The sequence below is a fragment of the Lonchura striata genome, chromosome 2 (genome assembly GCF_050655825.1).
Source record: "Lonchura striata isolate lonStrDom1 chromosome 2, ASM5065582v1, whole genome shotgun sequence".
Classification (NCBI taxonomy): Eukaryota; Metazoa; Chordata; class Aves; order Passeriformes; family Estrildidae; genus Lonchura; species Lonchura striata.
Window position 1 is genome coordinate 107,681,943 of NC_140704.1, and position 26,800 is coordinate 107,708,742.

Sequence of the window (26,800 nt, forward strand, 5' to 3'; positions counted from 1 at the left end):
TATTCTAAAGACCAATCTTCCTTGCATCTAAGTTTTCATTCTTCACTAATAAAAATCCTTTCTTTTTCCAGGGTAGAGGATACCACAAGCAGTGCTTACAGGAACAAAGCACTATAGTGCAAATTGCTCAGACAGGAGAATGGAGTATTAGTGGAGCTCCACTAGCTCCACTGATGGAACTTCCACTGGGGTCAGTGGAAGAACAGCCTCACATTGGAGCAGCTTGAGCTGTTGTGGAGCTGCCTCCTGAGACAGCAGCTTTGTTTTTGGTTTTGTTTTTTTTTTTTTTTTGACTGCCATGGTGAAACTGAACATTTTTGCTAGAAGGAGTAATCTCATTTTCTCTTTTCCTTTCTTCCTGTTGCTCTTTGCACCTGTTTCCTTTGCCTTGTTTGCCTCAGATTTAGCAGCTCTTGTGCCTTTAGAGTAAGCCAGTGGAGTGATCTTACTTAAGAAAGCAATTCAGTACTTAAGTGAGTTAGTTTTAAATTGACTACCTTGTTGAAGAAATTCATTGATCCAAAGTAAGTGGCAGGAGCCCATTGCTGGAGTAAGAAGAAGGAATGGATCAGTGCTTGCCCAGCTTTGGCACCACATTAAAAACAAGGTGATGAAGCACAGCACATGTTGCACAGTGTTTGTGAGAAGCTGCCAGGCAACAGAAGGCATCAGACACTATTTCCTTGCAACATCCACTGCTGGTAGACTTGTGGAATTTTGAAGAGGGTGATCTGTGTGTGTCACTTCTACTTTTTCAGGAGGATGGAATTTGGGGGTTGAAGTAGTGGGGGCTATTTTTCTCCATCTTTTTGGTGGTTTACTACTGTTTGTCTCTTATCCAACAGTTCTGAACAGTCTTGAATGATGGCAAATTGTTCAAGCTAAGGAGGAAGGGTCCTTAAAAAAGACAATAGGTATTTAACCTACCAAAGGACAAAACTGGAATCCCAAAAGTATGAAAAAACCATATATTTTTTCAACAGAAGTTGATCTTTGCAAGTATTAGAAGTAAACAATATTCACTTGGTAGTCATTTGCATCTATTGTAGATCTGGTTTAGATACCATGCTGGCTAAAGAAAATTAATCACTCTTTTTAGTTAATGCAGATAACATATATCCAAAGTATAGAGATAGGTTCTATATTTCACTAGGTGTTGTCAGCTAGACTGATTTTATCATAATTTGATTTTCTGCCTTTTCAGTTTAGAGTTGTGTGGCAAAAGTAAAGTTTTCAAACGAGTGATTTTGATTTATTTCCGCTTATTAATCTGTTGAAAGGCCTGGATATAAATATTGTAGGTTTTCTTACATATCCACTTGGTACTTGACATTAATGAGTTTTAAATGTAATTCTTGAGTTGTGTAGCTGAGGTATTCCTTGTTAAGAGGATTCCTTGTTAAGAATGCCTTCAGAAGACATTCCTTGTTAAGAGTTGCCTTCTTTCAGTGTAAAGTTCTTCCCTGGAAATTAGTTCTGTTCACTGATATTTCTCATGGTTCTCTATACATTTAACAAAAAATTCTTTTCCCATTTGAAGTAATAGCATTTTAATATTTCCTTTTTACAAGGTGCTTTATTACAGCTATTACTGATTTTGATATTTTAGTAATTTTCATCCAAATTCTCCAGTAACTCTTATAACAAGCATGGCCCCTACATTCTTGCTCTTAAAGTATAAAATAGAACTTACACCAGGATTTGTAGACATAAACTTTGTAATGCTTATGTAAGGTTTCAGTCTAACTTTACAGGACTGTACAGGAAATCTTATCCTCCTGAAAGGCAGTAAGATCTCTTTGACTGCTTGTATTGGAAAGAGTTGATTTTTAAAAACATTTGCATATGTGTATTCTATTTGTCTTTGTGGATCTTTTTTATCTGAGATCAAATAAGGGAAAAGAATTCAACAGTCCATTTGCAAAGTAGGAAGGAGCAGCTCTACCCTTTTGTATTTCAGAGGAGTTAAAGGTCTGAACAAAACTGGAGTTGGTTACTAGACTTAACAGTTATTTAAAACTCTACATATAGTAACAATTAAAACTTACAGTTTTTAAAGAGCCTGACAAGCATAAGCCTGGTTTGCTTATGCTTGAGCTTTGCAATTCAGTCTGCACAAAAAAACCCAACCCTGAAATACATGAGAAATGCTTACTTTAAAATGCTATTGCTGCCATCATAATCAGATGTATGTTAGACACAAATGTTTTAATTGAAGTGAACAATTACCCATTTTAAGAGTCTTGGTCAATGTTTTCAATATGAAGTATAGGTTTCATTTTCCACTTCAATAATTAACTTCTGTCCTGTTGTGTGACTTTCTTGTAGATTTCCCATTGTTTTAAGGACAGATTAAATGGAGTCAGTCAGGAGCTCTGATTTGATGGATGTGATAAATTCTACCAATGTAGGATTGTCCTATTATAGATACTTTCCAGATGGATATGGATTATGGTCTGAGAATCTTGCTAACATAATTTAAAGTTTTAGAACTCTACTGTTTTAAATCCTTTCTTATGTATCAAAGTTGATTCTTTCAAACTTAATTTAAAACTAATGTATTTATCTTGTTTATCTACATTGCTCAATTTTTAGCCATGCATGATGAAATCCCCATTCTTTTGACTTTATAGGACAAGTTAGGAAGCTACATTGTGTATTTACCATTTGTCTTTCATATTGCTGTGATTCAGTATAATTTCCCCCTTCTCAGTTCTTGAACAGTCTAAGCTATTTAGTAGCACATTCAAACTATGACTTTGATATTTACATTTTACTGACCTTTTTTCTTTTCTTTGAGCATGAAATTAAGCATTTGGTTTGATATTTAGGTTTACTTTTATCAAAATATATAACTGATTGATTGAGGACTCTTAATAGTGGGGTTTTTTTCTGAGTCTTGATATCTTCATTCATTCAAAAGCTGACTTTTCCTCTTCTTAGCTCATTGGCTAGCTGTTCTGCCATGGGTCAAAAATGCTTCTCTCCATTTAAGTTCCCTGAAAGCTTGAGAAAAAGACCTAATTTTATGTCTTGTGTGTCAAGTTACACACACTAATAAGCTGTGGCATGATCAGAGTCTTAAAACAGTTTTTATAGAAAAGAGAAAGATGTATACAAAACTATTAATTTTTAGTGTAATGAATATTTTGCTGATAGGAACAGAAAAGCTTTGAAAATGAGAATTTCACTTGAAGGACACTTACAACTTATCCTATCCATTTTCAGTATGGTGCAGAATGGTATGGCCTGGTCCACAGGGACATGTCAGGCAACATGTAACACAACAGTGGTTGTGTGTGAGGTCCTTTAAAACCTCTGCCTATGTTTCACAGTGTCTCTGCTAGATCCAAGGGCTTGACTGGACTGAGTTCCTTGCTGTATCAAAGAATCCCTGCATGATGGAAACACTCTAAATTTTGGACTGTGACTCATTCATCTGTCTTTGTGAAGGGACTGACAACCAGCAGAGGTGTGGCAGGTGGGAACAGCGATTACTTTGGCTCCATTGCACAGTTGTGTATGTAGTAATATTTTAGGTGAGTCATTGAATCTTTTATTTAAACCTCTTGAGTTTATCTACGTCTTTGTTTTTTTTGTTTTTTTTTTTTTTTTGATTGGCTTTTGTTTTGGGTTCAGCTTCTCTAATTTTGACTCCTTTCTATAACAGAAGGATACAAATGTATTTATTATGGGACTGTTGGAAGATAATCATTAATGGATGGGTGCAAGACATTCAGCTGTTGTGAAGGAGGCAATATAATCAGCTAGAAATATTGCCTAGATGGATGTGGACATTTTGGGATATCTTTACGGGCTGTGAAAAGTCCTGGGGTGGATGCTTTAAAAAACCCCAATAAACAAAACAAAAAAACACCACAAAACTATACAGCTATTTCTCCTAGACCATGTTTAAAATTTATTCATATTTATAAGTCACAGACCTGAACTGCTATGTAGTTTATCAGATTAATTAAGAAAAATGAACAGACCAATGAATTAAAATACTATTGGCCAACTTATATTTAATGGTATTCACTTTTCACTGTCTTGGGAAATGTTGCGTTTTTGCTTCTGGCTTTCATGGTGTCATTGGCTGCTGGAAATCTGTGAACTGCTATTCTCCTGAAGCACTCATGGAAAGGTGCTTTTCATTTTATTACGTTTGCAGGTGAATGGCACTTCTGTCTATTTTTATTTTTCTTTTCTACCTTCTCTGTTTATTCTCTCCTGTCTGTTAGGGGTATATTAATCTGAGAGATATTAAATGTTAGATTTCTAAATCTAGGATCCTGACTATTATGATCCCTGCTATACAGATTGCAATTTGACATCTCAAATAGTAATCTAATATTTAGATATTTCTTGATGACATCCAGTCACAATTTCCTCTAAACAGCTTCCTTGCAGATTCAGATGTAATATATTGCATCTTGGCTAGTAAAGATTTTAATGTTAAGCTTAACCATAAGATTACAGTGATTGTAATCACTTTTTGAAGACCCTTGTGGTCTTAGCCAATATAGCAAAAGACGTGAAATAATCCAAGTAGTTTCCTAATCATATTACTTTTCCCTCCCAAAAATCTAGATTTGATTATTAATGTGTAAGTGTGGGAGGAAATAAAAAGGATCAGAGATAATTATTTCTTGAAGTTAGGTAAAAAAAAATTACAAAATATAATACTTTTGAATGTATTTGATGTAAAACATGAAATCTTGATTATCTCTTTAGATTAATTTTATTATAGAATGTGTTCATTTATGTTTAGGTGATTCTTTCTGAACATTTTTTTCAGAAAAGAGTTTTGACTATTATGTGTAAAATGTTAGCTGTATGTTCTTAGTAACATAACATTGAAACCTTGCATGTCACCAGATGGGAAGGTCTTCTTCCTGAATAGAGATTTACTAAGCTTCTGAATCTATGTGACCAAATAATTATTCTCAGCTCCATCAGAATAAAGGGCTTACTTCAAATCTAAATTCACAGAATTATGGATCGTATGGACGATTTAAAGTGACATCAGTCAACATGATTTTTGTAACTGTCTAAAATGTTAACTCTGTTAAAAAAATGTTAAAGTTTTTAACAGAATACTTTACAAGTAAGCCAAGACATCCTCAAAAAAGTATTTGAAGATATATACCAAAGAATTTTTATATCCACTGATGTTATATGGAAATCACTCACTTAAAGATTAAGAATTTAAATTATATACAAGGCAGGGACTGTATAATTACTGAAAAAAAATATATACTGATTTTTTAAAAGTGATTTTGTGCTTCCTATTTCATACATGTTTATGGAACATGATTAAATGTATTGTGTTTAATGATGTAACCTCATTTTTTACCAATATGCTTAATTCACAAGGGATTTTTTTTGTATAAGTGGGCATAACTAGTGTTGTTTTCCACTTAGCTGAATTTGAATGGAAAAAAAAAATTAGTAGTGCACTCTTTGTTTCGAGGGTTGTACAGCATTAACTTCACACTCCTGAGGTGAGAGTTCACTATAGAACTCCATCCTGTGCACCTATTTCCATGATTGTTTTTTTATGAATTTGAACTTGTGACCCAATCCGAAATCCAGACATTAACTTTATAACAAAAAGAAGCTCAAAAAGCTTTTTGGTAACATATTTCCCTCTAGCAGAAAACATTACTTGCTGTTCGCTTTTAATTTGAGCAAGAAAACTGAAAACTCTAGAATAAAATGTGACTAGTTTGAGTTATTTATCAGATAAAAAACAGATAGCACTTAAAGAAACATATTAATTAGCATTATTGTTAATGAACTGTATTCTTTCACCAAAATGGTGTAGGTTCTGTTACCAAGTTGCATATACCCGCCTAGAATTTTTCAGGTTTCTTACAGATTTTGGTATCACTGAATAGTATTTATTATTGTAAAAATCTTTTAGTAGGCTGCTCCACCATCTCAAAACACAATCCTTTAAAAGCATCCATATAATTTGAGAATGTATGTAATAGAAATACATCCAATAGAATTTTTTTTCAGAAGTGTTTTAATACCTTTCTAAAATGATGGATAACTCTCTATCAAGCATTAAGGGCTACATAATGTATTATCATAAAAATACCAGTGTAAGTTTTCTTGTATTCTTTTCAGATTATGGATCAATTATGATTTTCTAAAGATTATGGGGTATCCTTCACCTTTATCTTAAGAATGCTGAATATTGCTGACTACATTTGTTTCTGTATTTTTGTGGGATACCTTTACTAGAAATTGTAATTCTAGTTGAAACTTCTAATTGAGTTTTTAGGTACCCTGTTAGTTCCCATACTTTAGCTGGTTGGGAATAATGATAGGTGAGGAAAGGTTAGAATAGAGATTTTTGAAGTCACATTTTCAAGGGGAACACCATTCCTGAGCAATTAGGGGTATGTTTATGTTTGTTCATTCAGTTGCCGCCTGAGAGATATGAAACTGATCCCTGAAATATAAGACAGAAGAGGGAAACAAATAGCAATAAATGAGCTGATCCTGCTAAGGGGAATAAAAATAATATCCAGAAACTGGATACTAGAAATGGTAAGTGAAGATAAATATGGAAGGCATTCCCAAAGAGAAATGATGTTACACACTTAAAAAAGGAAAAAAACCAAAAAACCAACAAGCCTCCCTCAAAAAAAAAAAAAAAAAAAAAAGAAAAACAAAAAAAAGAAAAACAAACAAAACCAAACCAACAATAAAACAAAAAGACCGTCTACCACCAGATGATTAGTTTAACTTTGACAGTGATGCCACTCTTGAGTTCTCGCTGAAGTATATAAGCAATATTATTTAAGGAGGTCAGTGCTTTTTTGTACCTGTATTTTAAGAATAAGGCCTTATTTTGAGACTTCAAGCATCCCAGGTTAATTGGAAAATTCTGTGTTTGTGAAATGCTTGACTATGAAAACAATGAAATAAGCTTGTAAGAATATCTTAGGTTATGAAAATGTGATTGGAAAATATATTGCACATTGCAAATATATACATGCCAAAATTTATGCTTTTGTTTTAATGTACTTTCTAGAATTTGCACTGATAATATTTTTCAAAATCCCTCTTGCAAGTAAGCCTTAAAGAGGAGAGTTAGTTTTTGTAAAGCTTGTCCCATCTGGCTGTGTGTTTCTCACTTCTGCTGTAGAAGTTCATGGTCCAAAGGAAATCTGACTGTGGGTTATACAAAAAAATGTAAATTAAACCTGAAACATAAAAGATGGTAGGAAATTTTAAGTAGTCATTTGCTTTTGACCCTCATCATCTTTATTTTATTACTATTCATTATTTTCTTTACTGTTTTGCTTTGATGTCATCTTTTATATGCCAAAATATTCATGTTGCCTCCTAAAGTTCTGCTGTTTGGTACAGCTGGGTTAACGGGCCTGTGAAATCAGAGTATAAATTCCTCAGCATCTGAGCTTTTGCAAGCAAAAATGCTGTGACAAAGTACAGTGTTGCTGAATCCTACTACCAGTGGTGTCGGCTTGCAGTGAAAGCAGCGCACCCCAAAATGTCAGGCAGTGGGACTGTTGTGGAGAGGGGTAATTGGTAATAAGCCAGTCTCCCTGCCGGGCAGATTGCTGTTGCCTTTCTCCTTTTTGCCCTTATCTCTGCTGCCACTTCAGGGGTAGGAGTTATGGGAATGATGGTTCCCTGGTGGAGACAGCGGGGGAGAGAGAGAGTGTGTGTGTGCGTGTGTGTGCGTGTGTGTGTGTCCGTGCGGGCGCCCCGGCCCCTTCCCCGCCCCGCCGCATAGTGGAGGGAGGGACCGCGGCCGCCTCCGCCGCCGTGCGCGGCCGGGCGCTGTCCGAGGTGCCGAGCCCGGCGGGACGGGCGCTGTCCGTGGTGCTGATCCCAGGAGAGCCGGAGGACGTCCGGGTGCTGATCCCAGCAGGGCCGCGAGCTGTCCGAGGTGCTGATCCCAGCAGGGCCGCGAGCTGTCCGAGGTGCTGAGCCGCGCTGCCCGGGCGGCACCATGGTTTTCGCTCCAGGTAAGGGCAGCTGCATCCTGATCCCAGCTGGGTAGCTTTGCAAGAAGGCCCCGGCCGTGCCAGAGAGCTGCTGTGGGGAGTGGGTAGTGGGTGAGGCAGAGCTGCCAGCAGGCAGAGGCAGGTAGGTTCAAAGGAGGTGCTTTAGCTTAGGATTTCTTTAGCTGTGGATCCAAAGGTTATGAGGGTCACCCCTGTGGTTCTCACCAGGGACAGGAGCCTCCTATAGAAGTCTGCAGGGTGCTGTGCTTGTCAGACTGCCTTAAAGGGTCATGAAGGGGGATGTGGCCTTTCAGTAACTGGAGAGTGAGTCCCCTTCTGCACCCACAATAGTGGCTGTCAATTTGACCATCCCTGAAACTCATGGAGATAATTTACAAATTTTATTTCCTCTTTCCTCTCCCTCAAAACAAGATAAGTGTTTGAATGAAAGAGAACAGAAAGTTTGATTAGTCCAGTTTTTACTGGAATAAAATTGAAGATTTCAGCAGTTCATGTCTAATGTGAGATCTAACTGTATAAGAGTGCAGAATCTGTAGTGCATAGTATACTTTTGTGTTAACCCATAAAATAACCAATTTGAAATTTGATTTGATACATTCTGCTTGGAAATAGGCAGTTGGTTGTTCAGAAAAGGATGAGAGTAACGAGAGGCCCAGTAGCTCCAGGGTGTAATTGTAAGTCCTGCGTAATATCTTCTGTAAGGACATGACTTGAAAATAACTTCATTAAAGATGTATAACGTTCAGTAAAATAGTGGGTCAATAGAAAAGAGAAAGTGAACGGTGACAATTAATAACAATTAATACCTTTGTTTTGCAAAGATAACAGAAGTTTTATCTTCCGTGAAATTCTATATCCAATCTCTGAAAGGGTAAAAATCCAAAAGCTTTCATATTAAAAAACTTTTATATAAAAAAACTTTCATATAAAAAATCTTTCATACTCAAAAAAAAAAATCTTGGGACTGACTTTGCTAACTCAATTCAGTTTCATTTTTTGAAAAAATAGTGTCTCTTTTCAATAATCTCATTAATTTTGTCTATTTAACTGCCTGGTTGCTCTCCAATTTCATATGTTCATGTTTACATCATGTTCTGAAATTAGGAGCAAGTTATTTATCTCAATAGAATCATCCACTGCTTTTTGTGATATATTTTTCAGTATTAGTTCTTTCCTGAACTCCTTTTGTCTGTACCACTGTCACCATTAACTGTACAAGTTTTTTAAAATGCTCTGTGGGACTGGAATACTTTAGAAAGAGATTACTGCTAAAATAATGAAAACATGCATGTTTTTTCTCTAAAGGTTGACAAAGAACAAACCCCAAAGCTCATTAATAGTTGCATTAATTGTTCTTTTCACAACTCTAATCCACAGATGGAAAAAAAAATAATTTTTTCCAAAACTGTTTTATATAGTCATTCTTCAGTTTTCCTTTACTCAAAGAAAAGACTATGGTCTCCTTATAAATGTTGTCATAAAATACATAGAGCAACTAAATGGGAATTTGTAAAAGAGATGATAAAATAATCTATTGGGTTCAAACAGAGTAAGCCTGAGTAGATTCCAGTTTTACATTGCATTTCTTCCCTATAAATCAGCTCTACCCTGGCATTATCTCTTCAGAATATATATTAAAAAAAAAAAAAAAAAAGAAGAAAAGAGGTTTATGCATCTTTAGCATCTTCAGCATCTTCATAGTACTTAAGGCCATATGATATAAAAATACTATAAGTCTAATAAGAAACTGACTTTCATTTCTTCAGTCAACTTTCTGATTTTATCTCACTATGATGAATGACCTCATTTTCTGTTCCATTTATTTGCTGGGGTGTGAAGGCAGAGCAAGTAAAAATTTATCTAACTGTAAGTTGTTAGGCTCAGACTGATAAACTTCTGGGATGGGATAGAAAAAAGAAAACAAAATAACAATCAAGAGGAAATTCTCTTCCAGAAACAAAAAATATGAAAGCAGTTTACCTGACAACAAAGATAAGATTTTGCAGATGAATAAGATAATGGTCTTTTTCTTAAGGTCTTGGATATGTTATTTCAGAACTCTGAATTAATAGGCTATATTTATAAACTAATAAGTAGAAGCAGCTTATCAAGTTTAAATAACTTCTAAAAAGGTGAAGCCTTTGCTGACTATTTACTGAATACATACTTTGCTGTTAATCATCAACTCCCTAAAACTTACATCTCGTATGTTGAAAAAATAACACAACAAAGTAGCACAAAACTAAAAACCTCCAAAGAAGCCTAGCGATTATTGAGATAGGTAGATAGAAAAAATATTATAAAATGGCCAGTATTCCATGCCAAAATAAGACCTCCTTGCTCATTTTAGACAGTGTACTGCTATTTGTACGTATACAAACTGTATTCTTAATTTTCTTCATTTATTAATATTTTCCATCCCTCTGGAAATTAACATTGAGACTGTTCCAGAAAAGGAATTAAGGGTGCATTTTTTCTTTTCTTGGTTTAATTTGACTGGGGATTCATTACGCTGTCTTGTGTTGATTGATTAATGATGTGCTGATGTATAGGAAATACAGTCCAAACTCTGTGAGATGCCTGGGCATTCATTTTCTTGGATAATTCACACATGTTGTGCTGTCCTTAGAATGGGTGCATGATACATTAAATTCATACAAGCTATGCATTACAAGGTTTAGTTTCTTTACTTTTCCTGAACTGAAATACTTTAGGCAGTTTGAGAAGTAAATAACAGTGTATTATTTTAAATTTCATGTTAGGATGGATGTGCATATAAAACTGCAGTAGAGAAGCATGAAATTTCAAGGATTAGATCAAAAAGCAGAGAGTAGTAATAATTTTCAATTGGCAGATCTTATGAAATTTTTTAAAAATTTTCCTTAGAAGAGAGTGTATTACAGAATTTTTAAAAATATCACTGCCAGATTAATAAAATATTGGTAACTATAAATAATTCTACAGATTAAATATATCCTATTGTGAGGTAGGAAATGAAGAGGTATTAAACAATTTATTTGTTCTAACACATTAGTAAAAATTATGTTATGCAGCAAGTTTTCTGCTGATAGCAGATCATCAGTTTACAAAGATGTGATCACTTCCAATATCAGCATTTACCAGATTTAACAGTAACTTTAAATGTTGACAATCAAAGTAGGTTTTTTGCAGACTTTTACTTTTCCAAAATTACCTTGGGCATATTTCTTGCTTCTTTTCATTTCCAAAATGCTTTCCTAATGCAAAGATTAAAAAAATACTCTTTACTTATGATTTGTCTGAACAAACACAATACAAAGGTGTTTTTCATGCTTCAAGACTTTTTTTTCTGATGCTATTTTGCACAAATCACTCAAACATTTATGTCTTACTCCTACTCTGTAAAGCCATAAATAAAATAACCAAATAATAGAGTCTCATCACTGCAGGCCATAATTGTTTCATCCAGTACAAAGCTGTGAATTTTTTTTTTTGTTTCTTGTTTATTTGTTTGTTTATTGGCATAGTTTATTTTAGAAATGAATAATTTTAAACTGAATACCTCAAGAAAGATTGGAATATTTACACTGACAGGTTGTTTCAGGTCAAACACTCCCTTTCTTAAGCTTAGGTCTGCTTTGAATTGTGTTATTTCATCTTTCAGGTTAATCTTGTCATTTGTCAGTGTAATTTGAAGAATACCTTTTACCTGACAGTTTCTCTATAACTAGAAACTCAGATGCTTTACTCAACACCCTATAGTTCTAAAAGAAGGAGGATATAGAATTAATTTTTGTATCAATATTTTTGTGTTTAAAAAAATGTGTGAACACAAAGTTTAAAGATAGACATCAGAGAAGTCAGAATGTTCATAGCTCAGCGCCTTTTTCGTGCAACAGCAACACCAGTAGGCTTTCAACAAGCTTTTCATCAGCACAGCTGTTCTTAACATTTTTAAGCTGGGAGCAACATTGCAGACTTGTATAATGACACTGAAGATCAGAAATGCATCCTGTACCAAACATTTTAGGAATCTCATTACACTGCAATTGAAGACATAGCAGCTGCATACAGAAACAGATGTTCTTACTGGTCTGAATAGTCCTGATCTTCTCCAGTGGAAAAGCTGGGATAACAACAACCTGTTGTGTTGCAGAATGTGAAGATGTGAAATTTCTTGACATAATTTTTTTTTTTTTTTATTATAGTGCTACAGGTACTATTGCAGATTCCTGACCACAATACCCAGGTCAATACCATATGGAAGGGCCTGTTCATGAATGCAAAAATTGCTATCAATAACTTCTTCAAAGGTACCCTGTTGTGGGATATCTCCAGTGTTTGTGCTGACTGTGGTACTCTGGCACTCAGTTATGGAGTGTCTTTCATCCATGAGAACAAGGCAGGACACAGTCCTTGTCCTTATTAACTGCTATGCTACATTCTGCTAATGCTCTAAGTTCTGCAGTCCCCCCCAAAAATCTTTAATAAAAAAAATGTAAAAGTGTATACATATAGGATTCTTATTTGATAGCTTCATGTTGATAAAGTCCATGTGTAAGACATAATTTGAAAGTGAAAAACAAAACTATTTGCCAACCTCATGCAGTCATATAATGGAAGTTTTGTCCAGTATTTGTTATGGCTGGTAGTGAGTATGGAGGCCAGTTGCTGCTCAAAAGTGTCTGAAAGCATTTACAGCTCTCAACAGTAGTTCAATGTTTGCCACCTGGTAGGAAGAAATCATATAGGAGGAAATTCCTTATTCTCTTTTGCTGAAGAAAAATGCTTCATGTGCTGACCTTTTCCCAGTGACACATTGATCTTTCCCCTGCTGTGAAACTCCACTAGCAGACCTCATTGGTGAAGTTAAAGAAATTTCACATAGATATTCAGAAATGTGATGAAATGAGTAAGTTAAGAAAATAATCAACAGTCCTAGGTACAATCTTTCTTTAAAGTACAAATAAACATGGTGTTTGAAAATGGCACAGAATTTATTTTTTCAAATAATTTTTAACAGAACTGAAGTCTTTAATAAGTGAGGCTGTCACCTTTCACTTTGCTGTCTCAGGATTGAACCCTATTCAGGTTAGGTGTGAGAAGAATTTTGTTATCACAGTGGCTGTGTATGGCCTATATTAAAGGAGTTGTTCATAGTTGGGGGATAGTGGTAATAAGTGATATAGTCCTTATTAACGTCCTTACTGGAACTGTTTATTGAACAGGAAAGTCAAATCATGAATGTAGAAAAGGAATGAGTTACACTGACCTCTAGAGTTTGTTCGTCCAAGTCATTATTCTTGCAGGTGAATTGTTTTCTTGTACAGACATAAATAGTATCATTCCAATCTTATAAGTTTTATTGTGCTAATGGAAATTAATGCCCTTACAGTAAAATACAGGGAAAGATAGATTTTTTCATATACCTCCAAACTTGTCTGTTGAAGATTTTTTAAGGATATAATACATTGTCTTACAAATAGTAGGTTAAGTAAAAATAATGCACAAACAATGCATTTAAATTTATTTATTGCTTTTGTGAAGTTTTTGACTATCAGTTGGCCATCTGCATCATGTTTTTTACATAATAACTTTAAAGATTCTACAGAACTTTAGTGGATGTCAATTGGAACAGAGTTTTTACTGATGTTAGCAGAAATGAAAAGCTGACCTGAATAGCCTTAATTTGCTTCAGGTTCCTTTAGAGTGCCTTGCCATGGAAGTCAGGGGAGGTGAGCTCTGTGTTGCTGTTGTCTGCCCTTGCAAATCCTGTAGTTGTGTTTCCAGGAGATGCTGTCTTCCTTCCTTCAAGAATTTGAATTTTTTTTGCCTGAAGAAGTAAATTGAGCCATGTTCTACTCAGGCATTTCACTAGTGGTGAGGCAGACATAACCTCCTGTGGATTACTTACGTTTGCTTCATTTTGTAGTATGTATATTTGATAGAATAACCAACCCTGTATTTTCTGTCTTTGGGCAGTGAATCCACTCAGGTATCAGTACAGAGGGGTTGCATATTTATTAACAATTCTGTTAAATACCTGAAGATTGATATTACATTTTGTCTTGAAGTAAGTTTTCTTAATATAGAAGAAAATATTTCTCTGGGAAGAGAGAGAATCAGTTCCAAGAGTGGAAAACAACAAGTGATGCCATCCTGTTGTAGGGAGATTCTGTCAAGATTACAGCTATGAAATTAAAAATACCAAAAATGGGTTTTGCTCTTTTAGGTTTATATAGCCTTTGATTTACTTTCTGTCATGACTTTGTGTATATAATTGCATGTGTATATACCCAAGGGAAATGTGTATTTCCCCAGGGAAATGGTCACGGCACCAAGCCTGACATGGTTCAAAGGTATTTGGACAGCACTCTCAGGCACATGGTGTGACTCTTGTGGATTGTCCTAAACAGGGCAGGAGTTGGACCCAATGATCCTGATGGGTGCCCTCCAACTCAGCATATTCTGTAATTCTGAGATTCTACATATACAAATACAAATTAATAAATAAATAAGAATATATAATCTCAGTCTCAGTTGCTAATAGCTGTATTTACAGCTTTCATACTCCATTCAAATTCTACAATAAATTGACTTTTTTTTTTTCTGTACTGCTGTGCATTTGCAAATTTACGGCTTTTTTGGGGGAGATGATGTTTTTCCTGGGTGGTTTTATTATGGGGTTTGGGGTTTATTTTAGAGCTAGAGAAGAGCTCTCTTCACCTAACATTTGGCCAGACAATTTTTGACTCAGAATAATCTGGTATAAATTAAAATATATGTAAAATGTAGCAGGATGTTTTCACTGGCTAGAGCAGAATGTTTGCTGGGTTTTTACAGGTTATGTAACCTTTTCCTCTATTTTTTACACTTAAAATAACAAAGCAGGTTCAGATATTGCAAAATTTAATTAACCTCTACATAGTTCTTTAAGACCAAAACCCACAAAAAGTTGTAGAACTACAAACACAGCAGCTAGCAAAATAAACTCCCGTTGAAAACTTGCGCTTTGCTTATGCTCTACTGTGGTGTAAATTGTAAGTCTTCTAAAACAAAAGCTGTTTTTCGATGGGGATCAAAATGAGGGTTTTGATACAGATTCAGAAGACCTACATAAATGTTATGCAGATTTCTGTGCTTAATATTTTCTTTTTAGATAGGAATCTCTGAGCACCTGAACTGTAGAAAATAGAAATCAGAGGGGGGTCAGATGATGAGTGATGTCATTCAGGGCCCTGCCTTGGGAGTGGTGCACTTTGATACCTTCATCAAGGACACAGGCAGTGGGACTGAGTGCACCCTCTGTGAGTTTGCAGATGACATGAAGCTGAGCTGTGCAGTTGGCCCAGCAGAAGAATGGGATGCTGTCCAGAGGGACCTGGAAAAACTTGAGGACCTCATAAAGTTCAACAAGTCCAAGTGCAAAGTACTGCACATGGGTTGAGGCAATTCCAGAGATGAGCACAGACTGGGAGAAGAACTCATTGAAAGCAGCCATGATGAGAAGGCCTTGGGGTACTGGTGGATGAAAAACTGGATGTGAGCCAGCAATGTGCACTTACAGCCCCGAAACCCAACCAAATCCTGGGCTACATCAAAAGCAGTGTGCCCAGCAGGTCAAGGGAGGTGGTTCCCCTACTCCACTCTGGTGAGATCCCAACCTGTAGTACTGCATCTGGCATCCTCAACACAAGAAGGGCATGGACCTGTTAGAGTGGGCTCAGAGAAGAGGAAAAAAAGATGAACAGAGGGCTGGAGCACTTCTCCAATGAAGGCAGTTTGAGAGAGTTGGGGTTGTTCAGCTTGGAGAAGGGAAGACACTGGGGAGACATGCAGGGACCTTCCAGTGCATATAAAGGACTTATAAAAAAGAGGGAGAGTGACTCTTTACATGGGCAGATAGTGATAAAACAAAGGGGAAGGGTATTAAACTAAAAGAGGGAAGGTTTAGATTAGATATTAGGAAGAAATTCTTCACTATGAGGATGGTGAGGTACAGAAAAAAGTTGCCTAGAGAGGTTCTGGCTGCCCCAGGGCAGGGGGTTAGAATTAGATGTTCTTTAAACTCCCTTCCAACCCAAACCAATCTATGATTCTATGATATGGGTCACCTGTGTCTGTGCCACTGGACCTCTCCTACCTTGGAAGAATCACAGTTTTTGGTGTAGAGAGGTTTCTTATTTTAGTATTTGAAATGTGTTCTCTAAAAGAAGTAGGAAAATTGTGCAGATGAAGAGAATATAAATTTTTCATTAACTTTGAAGCAGCTGGTCCCAGATGCTCTTTAGGGAATATCTTCTTTTTAATACACTAAACTGCAGCCTAAGACTCAAAAATTCTGTTAAATTAATCTTAGTTTACAGTATTGAATCCAGAAATATTCCTTTTGGGACCAAAATCTGCATATCACATTTTTGGCACAATTGTCAGTGACTGGTATTTTGAACTATGTTCAGTCTTCACAGCTGAAAGATGCAGTCCTGAAGGAGTGAATTTATTCCTATATGTGAAAATACCTAGAAAATATATAGATTGAAGTGTATGATCTTCTTTTAGTTATATTATTGAACTATGGCAAGAAATCTTAATAAAACATTGAAAAAATGCTTAAGAATAGATAGGTCTCAGCAATCTCTTAATCTAAAAAAAATTAAGTCTCACTAGCATATTTCAAATAGTATGGAATAACTTGCTGGAGTCGGTAAAAAGATAGATTTATATAGCAAAAAAAAAAAAAAAGAAACAAATAGACAAAGAGGATTCTTATCTCTTAAGAAATAGTAAAAACTCAGTGGGAAAAAATTACAAAACCTGAGCTGAGATATATAGCTAATGTCTGAATAAAAAAGTATAATGAAGTATTGCTCTGTAGATATTAGTATTTACTTTGAGACAGCTTATCTGCATTTCTGCTCTTCTCTTCTGCACTTATATTCCTCCTCCATTTGTATTCAGAGCAGAGTTATTCCAGCTTCATTCTTAAAATTTATTTTGAAGAGCAAAGTGGTCTGTGCTGCCCCCCTTCATTATACAGTTCCTCTTCCATGCTGGTTGGATAGCAGGAATTGGGAGTGAGGTTAGGGCAGAAAATAAACCTGAACTGAACCTTAACTTTTCTAGGGAAAGTCAATGTGGCAATCCCCTGCACACAGCATATCAGGAAATTGGAAAAACACAGGATCCTACATTAAGGTACTTCTGGCATTTCTGATATATTCAGTATCCTCTCTTCTTTTTCAAGGAATCAGGGTGAGTATTGCCTCCTGATGCTTGACAGCTATTAGTCAGGACCTCACTGGGCTCTATTTTAGAGCATGAGAAATGGTACTGGACAGAATTAACTCTAGTGCAGTTAAGAATACATTTATTACTTCTTTCTTTTATTTTTTTTTAATATTAAATTTGCACCTTCATTGTAAGACCTTGTAATGAGATCTCTGAGCTGGCATCATTACTGACATTGAGACAAATTTGGCTTCTAATTCTGTAAAATAGTTTAATGACTCTCATGTGCAAAGTTGGTTTGTGCACATGTGTTGGAAAGTCTTCAGCCCTGGCTGATTGCCATGTTCATTCATTCTGGATGTAATTAACATGACTCATCAACATTTCCTGATTGTGAATCTCTTCCTCAAATTTGGTTTCTTGTGCTGAAATCCCAGCACTGTGGGAACTTAGAGGGGCAAACACTCATACCAGCACCAACCTCTAAAGCAAATCAAAGAAGGAGATTTTTTAACCAATTCACAAGTTACAAAATATTCACCAGAGGAGGCTCACCTGGAGCTTCCATGCTGTGGCCAACAAGATGGAGAGATGCATTACTGCCTAATGACAAAGGGAAGCTAAAGAACTGAACATGGTTTCTTGTAGAAGAATATCAATGTTGATGCAAAGAATGTTACTGTTAATTATTGCAACATTCACACATACATGATGTCATTACAAACCTGCCAGATTCTCTAAGGTTTTTCAATATCTGTGGTTCATAAACACAATTTACATAATAACATTCAGCTTTTTGCTGTATATGCAGCTTTTTGCTGTATACACAGCTCCCGTGCATCCACACTGGACCTTCTGATGAAGTCTAATCATCATGGTCTTGTCTATTTATACTTTTAATCCATTTAAAATTATCATTAGTACTATCAGGTGGGTTATAAAAATTACAGTAAGAATTTTCAATAGAATTGAGATTAGATTTTCCAGATATCAGTATTTTCCTTGAACTAATAATAATAGTAACAATACTTTTTATTTAAAAATTAATTCTAGTGTTGCAGTGCTGCAGAAAAGAAAAATCATTAATTATTGCAATCCAAAGCAATATACTGCTAAAACTAATGGTAAGTTTTTAGTTAAAGACTATACCCGCTTCTCTTATGTAATTTTGAAGAAAAATGTATTTACTTCTTGGCTCTTTCAGCTTCAAAATTGTTGCATAAATTTAAATTGTAGCTAACAGGGCAACACATTATGCATAATTCTGAGTTTTAATTTGGTCAGAAGTTTGTTTAGGGTAATATGATTTATATTCTTATTTTTAGATACAGTTAAAGTTCAAAGTGGTTTATACAACCTATAGGAAGAATAAATGTTACAAGCTTTGAGGAAGGATGAATATAAAGGTCTCTGACTCCCCACTGTGTATTGATAGCATTGGTGGATCTGGGATTGATGGATCTGGGATTGGTGGATTTTGCATCTTCACAAGATCATGCCTGTCATATCTTACCTTCATGATAATATTCCAAACAATCCTAAGAAAATATACAGTAGGGAGCTTAGCTATTGATTCAAACATATTACCCATTACTGAGTGTTATTTACTAGGAGTTTCTATAAAAGTGTAATAAATTTAACTTCTAGCTAGCTGAAAGGAAATAGCTCCAGGGGATATCAACAGCAAGTATGGGAGACTACTTTGATTGCAAGCTGGAAAGGAAGTGATTCAGGATACTTTGAAGAAAGTGAAGTGTAAAAATGAGAAAAGGCTCATCTGCAACCAGAGTGAATTTCATAAACATTTGATCTCTAAATGCTTTTTCTCTGTAGTTATTTTTTTCCATGTATACCTTTTTAGAATATTAAATAGTGTAGAAACATCTCAGAGGATGTCAAGTTTTATACACAAGGAGTTCTTGGCCTTAAACTAATACTAGTTATATTAATTGAATACTGGGAATTTAATTCAAATATTTTTAATCTTTTTCCAAACTTCTGCCATACTTCCCTTCATGGGGAACATCCTTAAGCAAGCCAGTTTCAAGGCACTGATACATGCCACTAATTTTAGGTAGAAGTGGAATATGTGACTGATTCCTGCAGTCAGTCCAAGATTTTGATGTTTTTTGGATCTCTCAAATTGTATTTTGGATTGCAGAACCAGACCAGTGTTTAAAAGTTACTTTTCATCTGCTGAGTTAGTTGGCATAAAATTACTGAGAGTAGCACAAGGTAATAAAAACATGCTAAAGAGACTTCATCATGTGTTGTTGATAAAGTTGCTGCCTTGTATTTAACATCCCTTAACCCACATATTTCAGTTCTCTATTTACAGAATTGGGATGCTGGGTATGATCCAAAGACAGAGAACAAGTAAAGATTTTCTAACTTTTCAAGAGAAAAATTTAGTCTTCAGAGAAGGAAAACTAATAGGCAGCATGTGTTTCTGGTTATTCCAGTTTTCCCCAGAAATTACTTCAAATTAAGTACTTCATATTTTTCATGGAATTTTAACTTAACAGTTATGTTTCAAATCTTAAAAAATGGTAGATAAAAATTAAGTGTATTTTATCATCCTAGTAACTCTCATTTTGATTAGCTAAATGCCAAACACTTAGCCATTAGGAGCTATGCCTTTTTATTCACTTGACTGAAAATGTGCAGTTCTTAAAGTGCCTAATTAATTCTATAGGCACTCAGATTTCTGCCTGGATGTCCACAGCAGTCTGTATTTCAGCAAGGTGGACACAGATATGCTCCAGCTCAGCCCCTTTAGGATTCTTGTATGAGTCATCTCTGCTTTCCTTTCTTCTTGCTCAGAGTAGGTCCAGTGTATCAATAAAAAATGAGCTTCTCAGAAAACAACTAGCCAAATGCTTTCCTTGAAATGAATAATTGGAGGAAGAGGATGTTTTGGGGATAGTTTTTTGGGATTTTGCTGTTTATTCATTCAGGAAGCAGAAAAGTTGTGATTTATCACAGCCTAACCAGCTAAAATCACAGAAATTGAGTAGGTTTGTGTTTGGAAGGGACCTCTAAAGGTCATCTTGTCCAACTCCTACTCAAGCAGTGTCATCTAGAACCACTTGCCATCTAGATCCTGTCCTGTTGGACCAGCTGTAATAGATACCATATACCCAGGGGAGCTGGACATATGTTTTTGACTGCTTGAAATTTCTGGCAGTCCAGCTCCTATGAATAATGGTCCCAACACAGGCTCATACCTGGGTCAAACACAGTGTCAGATATCACTCTCCAAAATAACTATCATTTTTACTTGGTTTCTAATTTACATGGTTCACGCAATCTGCCAATGGGCTCATTGTTCACATCACCCCAGGCCAGCAGCTTTGATTCTCTCTGTGTCTGAAGCCAATTATCTCTTGCTATCTGGCTTGCTATCATCCTAACTATTTTACACAAATATTAATTCAGTTTATTCAAGCTGCTTCATTTCTTTTCTGTGCATACCTGAACCCTCAGAAGATGGGCAGAGGTAATCCAGAGGTTTTGGGTTCTCTGTTCTTGGTTATCTCAGCAAATAAAGAATCATCTAATGAGTTAGAGCTGAGCAGACATAATCTACATCTCACTTATCTGTATGGTGCTTTCAGACAGGTTTTGCTCTTGAATAAATAACTGAAAAGCTCAGGGAGAAGTTCACTAGAAATTTCTTTTTTTTTTCAACTGACTGTTGCTATGGATGACCTTTCTAAAATAATAATATTTAAACATCAGATTAATTGGGAAAGACCAAATAAATAACAAAGGATCCTAAGGAGAGCAAACAGTAATTTTCAACAGCAATGTGCTCAATGACAGTATGTTTTAATGATAAATTCTGGGGGTTTGTGGCTTTGAGGATTAGCAAATTTTTTACATTTCATAGTACCTCATTGTCTATTCCAACATATTCATTATTATTAAGAATTTCATGTTTATCCCTGCTTTTGTTAATACGTTATCTTCTGAGCATCAGATGTGTTGACTGATCTTTTTCAGCCAAGCAAGAAGACTAATTCATTGTGTGATAAAATGTGAGTTCATATTTGAGTAGTAAAGAACTAGCTATACTCTATCTGTTAAGTAACATTTAATTCCATCCAAAACTACACTGTTTCAAGTGCTGAGGAATGGAAAAAACTGAATCAGGGAAGCTGACTGTGCCAAGAATTCAAGTGATTTTTTCAGTCAGGTCTTCAAGTTTAAAACACTTTTCTGTGTTTTCACAGGTTTTAACCTCTTACTTGTCTTTACAGTGATGAGTACTCCAGGCCTGGACACAGTACACCAGAGTCTGACAGGAGCTGAACACAGGGGTAGAATCACCTCCCTTTGCTCCTGGCCATGCTTTTTTTGTAAAGACCAGCATACATTTCTGGGTTACAAGCCATCTCTTTTCCAGCTTTTTGTCTACCAGTATCCCCAAGAACTTCTCCAAAAATCTGCTGGTAATAAATTCACAACCCAGTCTGCATTGACATCAGGCATTATTTTGACCCAGGTCCAGGACCTTGTCTCTTCTCTCAAGCATATAGCATATTCCCTAAGGAACTTCTTTTCTTTCTATGTTTTTCAAGTTTCCTTGGGAAAAAAAAAAAAAAAAATGTAACACTGGGAATTAATCACAATTTCAGATATGCATCTCTCATAAAAGCACCTGATCTTTAATTTACTCTGATTTCTCTCAGGACACAATTCTTAATATATGTAATTAAAACAGAGAGTTAACTACAAATCCTAAGTAAAGAAATACTTGAGCATAACAGTCAACTAAGAAAGAACTGAGATGAGTATCTTTAAAAACTTTAAAATCAAATCTAGTGATGTCAGTAGCACCTAGTCTAAGCCTTTCAATTAGCAACTGATGTCCTATATACCAATAAGTGTGTCAGAATTATTTTTTAATCAGTATCAGCTGTTACCATTACAGACATTCTTTTCTATCCAAATTGCCACTTATGTTAGTAGTCAAAATACTTCTAAAGAGAAACCTCAACATAAACTACTTTTCTTCATTACCAGATGTCAGTAGTCATACTACATTGCTTCATTTTTCTCCAGATTTTAACACTTTAGCCAAACAAGGAAGTTCACGTAAAAATATGTATTTGACAGGTTGCCATAGAAAATGTTATCTGTTTTACCTACAGCAATCTGAGCATTTCTTAATGTTTTGCAGATATTTTTGAAAATCTATCTAAGAGTTAATAAACTGCACTAAACAAAATCTTGTACCTTGAAGTCAACTGGGATTTGATGGATGAGGGCTTTCAATCTGAAGTAAAAGTAAAAAGAAATGTTAATGAAACTTTGGGTTTTTTTTCTATGTGGTGGTGAGGAAGTACATGTCAGGCTTGCAAAATATAGTCCAATTCCCTATCCAGAAGCATAGCTCAAGTCAAAATGGATGTGAATCACAGCTGCATGAGGAAACCTTCCTTTCCTGTCTTACTGCATAACACATCTGTTCTTGTTTCAGCTGTGAAGTCACAGCTGTCCCCAGTGCTGGGGAGTGGGTAATTGAGATGTATGACTCAAAATCTCCCCCTTCATTCAGTCCTGTAGTGCTGAGCACGCATAAGCACTTTCCACACTAATTCATCTTCTTCAGTATTGGCAGATTTCCTATGTAATAAACTGTCCCCAGTCACACTGTGATTTTGTTCCCCACCTCCTCTTTTTCTGCCCTTCATGTTTTCATGGACTAGCCCCAGATTCTTAGTTCCCTTTCTGTTTTGTTTGGTTCTGGCAGGTGAGAAGCCAGGGACAGAGCAAGATGAAGTTAAGCTGCAGATTGCCAGCAAGCAGATTGTGCAGACTGCTATCCTCCGAGCAGTGCAACAAGTTTCCCAGGAGAGCCAGCAAAAGGAGAAGCGAACAAACACTGGTACAAGCCTCCAACTAGAAAGAGGAAAACTTACCAAGAAGCATGAAAAGAAATAAGGGAGCTGATTGGGATTTTTCAACTCCAGTCTGCAAGTGTTTTCAGCCTTCTCTTTAGTATCAGCTGTATTGCTAGTGCAATGCTACTGCTGTAAAGCAAACCAAAGTATTGTCACACCTAGACATAAAGTAAAACTGCAATAGTCCTTATCTGAGAAATATTAAGTGCATTAGATGAATGACTCCATATTTATGCAGTGCCTCTTAACAGAAAAAATAACCATAGCTGTAAAAGTAGTTTCAAGCACAAGGTCTTATAATATATGAGCTTATTCTCAAAAGCTTGTTGCCAGTGCACTTTCATGCTAAGTTCTGCGTGCAAAATTTACGTCAGTTCAGCTGGATGAACTCTTCTCTGAATTACTGGGTTCACTGAAGTTGTCTTCACTGAAGAAATAATTTATTTTTAGGTGTAGCAGAATGCTTTCAGGCTCCCTTGAAACATGGGCTTGTATTTTGCTTTGATTAGACATGAACTAAAGGCAGTATAAAGTGGATTTGGTAAATTCTGTGAACCAGTTTATTTTTTCATCTTGGGGAAAAAAAAGGCAATCATTAAGACTGCAGTGACTGTGATCTATGACTATGATCATATATCTATGATCTTTGTCTTTTTTTAAAAGAAGTTAAATACTGAAGTTTTAGTCTACTTATTGAAATACTTCTATACTTCTGCATAAAAATCACTTGTGCCTCAACTATTCTTTTTAATTTTCTTGATATTGAAAGAAAAGGAACTGGTGCGAAGATAAGGAGATGGCCAGCCTTTGCTCCAGTTTTGCAACTTTGCTGGGTCTTGATTTACAGAAAGTGAAGACTGAAGTGTCTTTAAAAAAAGGAAGTTGAATATATTAATATCTTTAAGGATGAAAATATACAGTATCTGAATTCTGTCATGGTAGGTATTTCTCACCTGCTGGGTGTAAAGTGACGTTAGATATTTGCAGTTGTTACAAAGATTCAAATTAAATAGCACAGCATGAGGCTGGTAATACAGAGCTTATCCTTTCAACTGCTCTATATAGCTGAAGAAATCCATGATGTTTCTGAAAATAAAAATTAAATAAATGTACCCTTCACTTTTATGCTCCCTTTGTGTAATGATGATTGCACTAATATACATCTGAAATGAATAACAGTATATTTAATTCTAGAAATGGCTTGTAGCTCTGCTTCAAATGGATTCCTGTAGTATACATCTGGAAATACAAAGATGAAGATGCCCTGAAAAACTTTCTTAATGGCTTTTCTACTCAGTTAGATGATCCTCAAAGAGACTGTGGGTTAAATAATTGGCTATTACTGTGTCCTATTGCTTGTGTTAGACAATTTTGGAATTCCTTCTCCTGGATAGAGGCTTAGTCATGAATAACCACATACTGTAATATTACGTCTTTGTAATCTGCTTGGTTTCTTTTTTTTATTTAATTTAACAGCACTGACTCATACGAGATAGTGATTTAGCTCAATCTTCTTTCACTTAAAAATGTAAAGAGGAATTCAACATGATTGAAAGTGTTCCAAATAATCTAGTAATGAAAACTGACCTGGATTGCAAGTACACAGATGGCCCACTTCTGTAGACACTGGGTGAATTTTTAGTCAAGTGAACTTTGAAACCTGAAAATAGTTGGGTCTTGAGGCATGTATGTGTTTTTTGTAATAGTAATTTTTTTTTACCATTAGCTTTTTCACCAGTTCACCTTTGTTTGGGAGGTAACTCTTTTCTAAGCACTCTTTGCATTTTTGCCCTCTGAGAGCCTAAGAAAACTGATCATGAATAAAGGCTCAGTTCTGAGGCTGATGAGCAGTCTGGTGGATGAGAGAAAGCAAACCTGTTGGAGAGACTCTGTGGTGCAAAATGGTGTTTGCCATGGACTCACAATGCTGCAGGAAGAAGAGATATAGAACATCTCAACTTCTTTGAAATTATTTTACTTTTTTAATGCTTTTTGTCCCCAGGCCTTTGAAATATGTTTGGGTTTGGGGTTTTTGATTTTAATTGGGTGGGGTTTTTTTGTTGGTTTTGTTTCGTGTTTTGTTTTCTTTTTGTTACTGATAATTATGTTAATAACGTTCATATAGTTTTGAAACTGTTTTTTTGTATGTATTTTTTTTTTAATTAATCATTTTGGCAAAAGAAGAATTTCAAAAACCAGTGAATCTGGGCTTTTGCCACTGCTTCATATGAGCCTATTCCACTCCTCCTCCCTCTGTGTGCTTCTACAATACCCCTTTACTGTCCCTTTGCTACTGTCCTTTTAGGCACATTATTTATTACTCAACTGTTTAATAGTCATATCCATCATTGTCAGAATACCAATGCCATCAGAAGTCTGATATCTTGGAAAATCAAAAGCAGTTGGAAGCCTTGGCTTGTTATATGCTTACTAGACAATCTCATGAAGTAATGTATGCTCATGGGGTTTGTAGCAATGAATGCATAATTCAGCACAAAAAAAGTACATATCTTAGAAATATAAGGCAATCAAAAAGGTATCTATAAGTATTTAAAAAAAACTCACCACTTATTAACACTTATAGTGGTAAGTGAAATATTGTACAAATATGTGAAATTATATTTATCACAACTCCAGAAGAACAGAGGAATCGTGTGTGTGGCTAACCTGTACTATGCTTGCTATGTTGTCATTCGGGATGATTATAACAATTTTATTACCATATTGCACTCTTCTTTGTAAGGTTAATAAAGCAGCAATGCCTAAATGGAGATTCACATGGCCACAGCAGGATGTTGTAACAGATTACTAAATGCCACTGTACATCAAGCTTTTGGTCCTGTGTGATTACACTGGAAATTCCTACTCTAAAATAAATAAAACCAACAACTGTGACTTGGAAACAGCCATATTAATTTTATCATTTCAGAAAAATAAAGAAGCATTCTGTGATAACACAAGTTGTAAATTCTTGGATGTTTATTCAATAGCAAACAATCATTTAGAAGTCTTACTGACTCTACTCAAATAATGTATGATTTTTTTTTCTGGTGATATTTTTTAAGTGTCTCAGATTATAGTATGTCTACAATGGTAAGTATATAAAATTGCTATGTAACTATTCTCAATATGATTACCATGAAATATGTTGCAGTTGTTCTTTAAATGTGTGCCTATGTCAAATACACAGTTAATATGTAATTACTGAAGGCTTTTCTAAAAAAAAAAAAAAAAAAAAAAAAAATTTAATTCCAATTAGTGGAAAATATAAAAGAAAGTAAAATGAATTCTTGAAAGTATATGGGATTCACCCATTCCCTTGGTTATCCACTCAGGTCTTAGAAGAAATTAAATTAATGAAAACCTGACTCTTGACATAACGTAATTTTTTGCAATGGGTTCCTGCCACACAGGGATCAAGTTGCCAAAACAGTTTGTGGGAGTTGGGGGGAGAACCTGAACTACTGGTAAATGTCTTCTTCACTGCTTCAGTAAGGAGTGAGCAGCAGTATTGATGGAACCTGATTAAATGGGTTTTCTCTTCATTAGACATTGGAGCCTCATGGTAAGGTCTGGCAGAATCTTTTTCCCCATTTTGGGGAATAGGTTTTTAATTTGTGATATGTCCTGCTGTTCAAAACAAGTATAAGCAAGATCTCTATTCTTTGCTTCCAG

General features: G+C 35.5%; 1 protein-coding gene across 1 annotated transcript; it reads left to right on the forward strand.

Annotated features, from left to right (window-relative positions):
- Nucleotides 1-7,777: 7,777 nt before the first annotated feature.
- AKAIN1 (A-kinase anchor inhibitor 1) lies at nucleotides 7,778-26,085 on the forward strand. Its single transcript, XM_085571971.1, has 3 exons — nucleotides 7,778-7,896; nucleotides 7,931-8,009; nucleotides 22,975-26,085. Exons 2-3 carry the CDS (start codon nucleotides 7,994-7,996, stop codon nucleotides 23,163-23,165), a joined length of 207 nt encoding a protein of 68 aa, XP_085428097.1. The 5' UTR covers nucleotides 7,778-7,896; nucleotides 7,931-7,993; the 3' UTR covers nucleotides 23,166-26,085.
- Nucleotides 26,086-26,800: the final 715 nt, after the last annotated feature.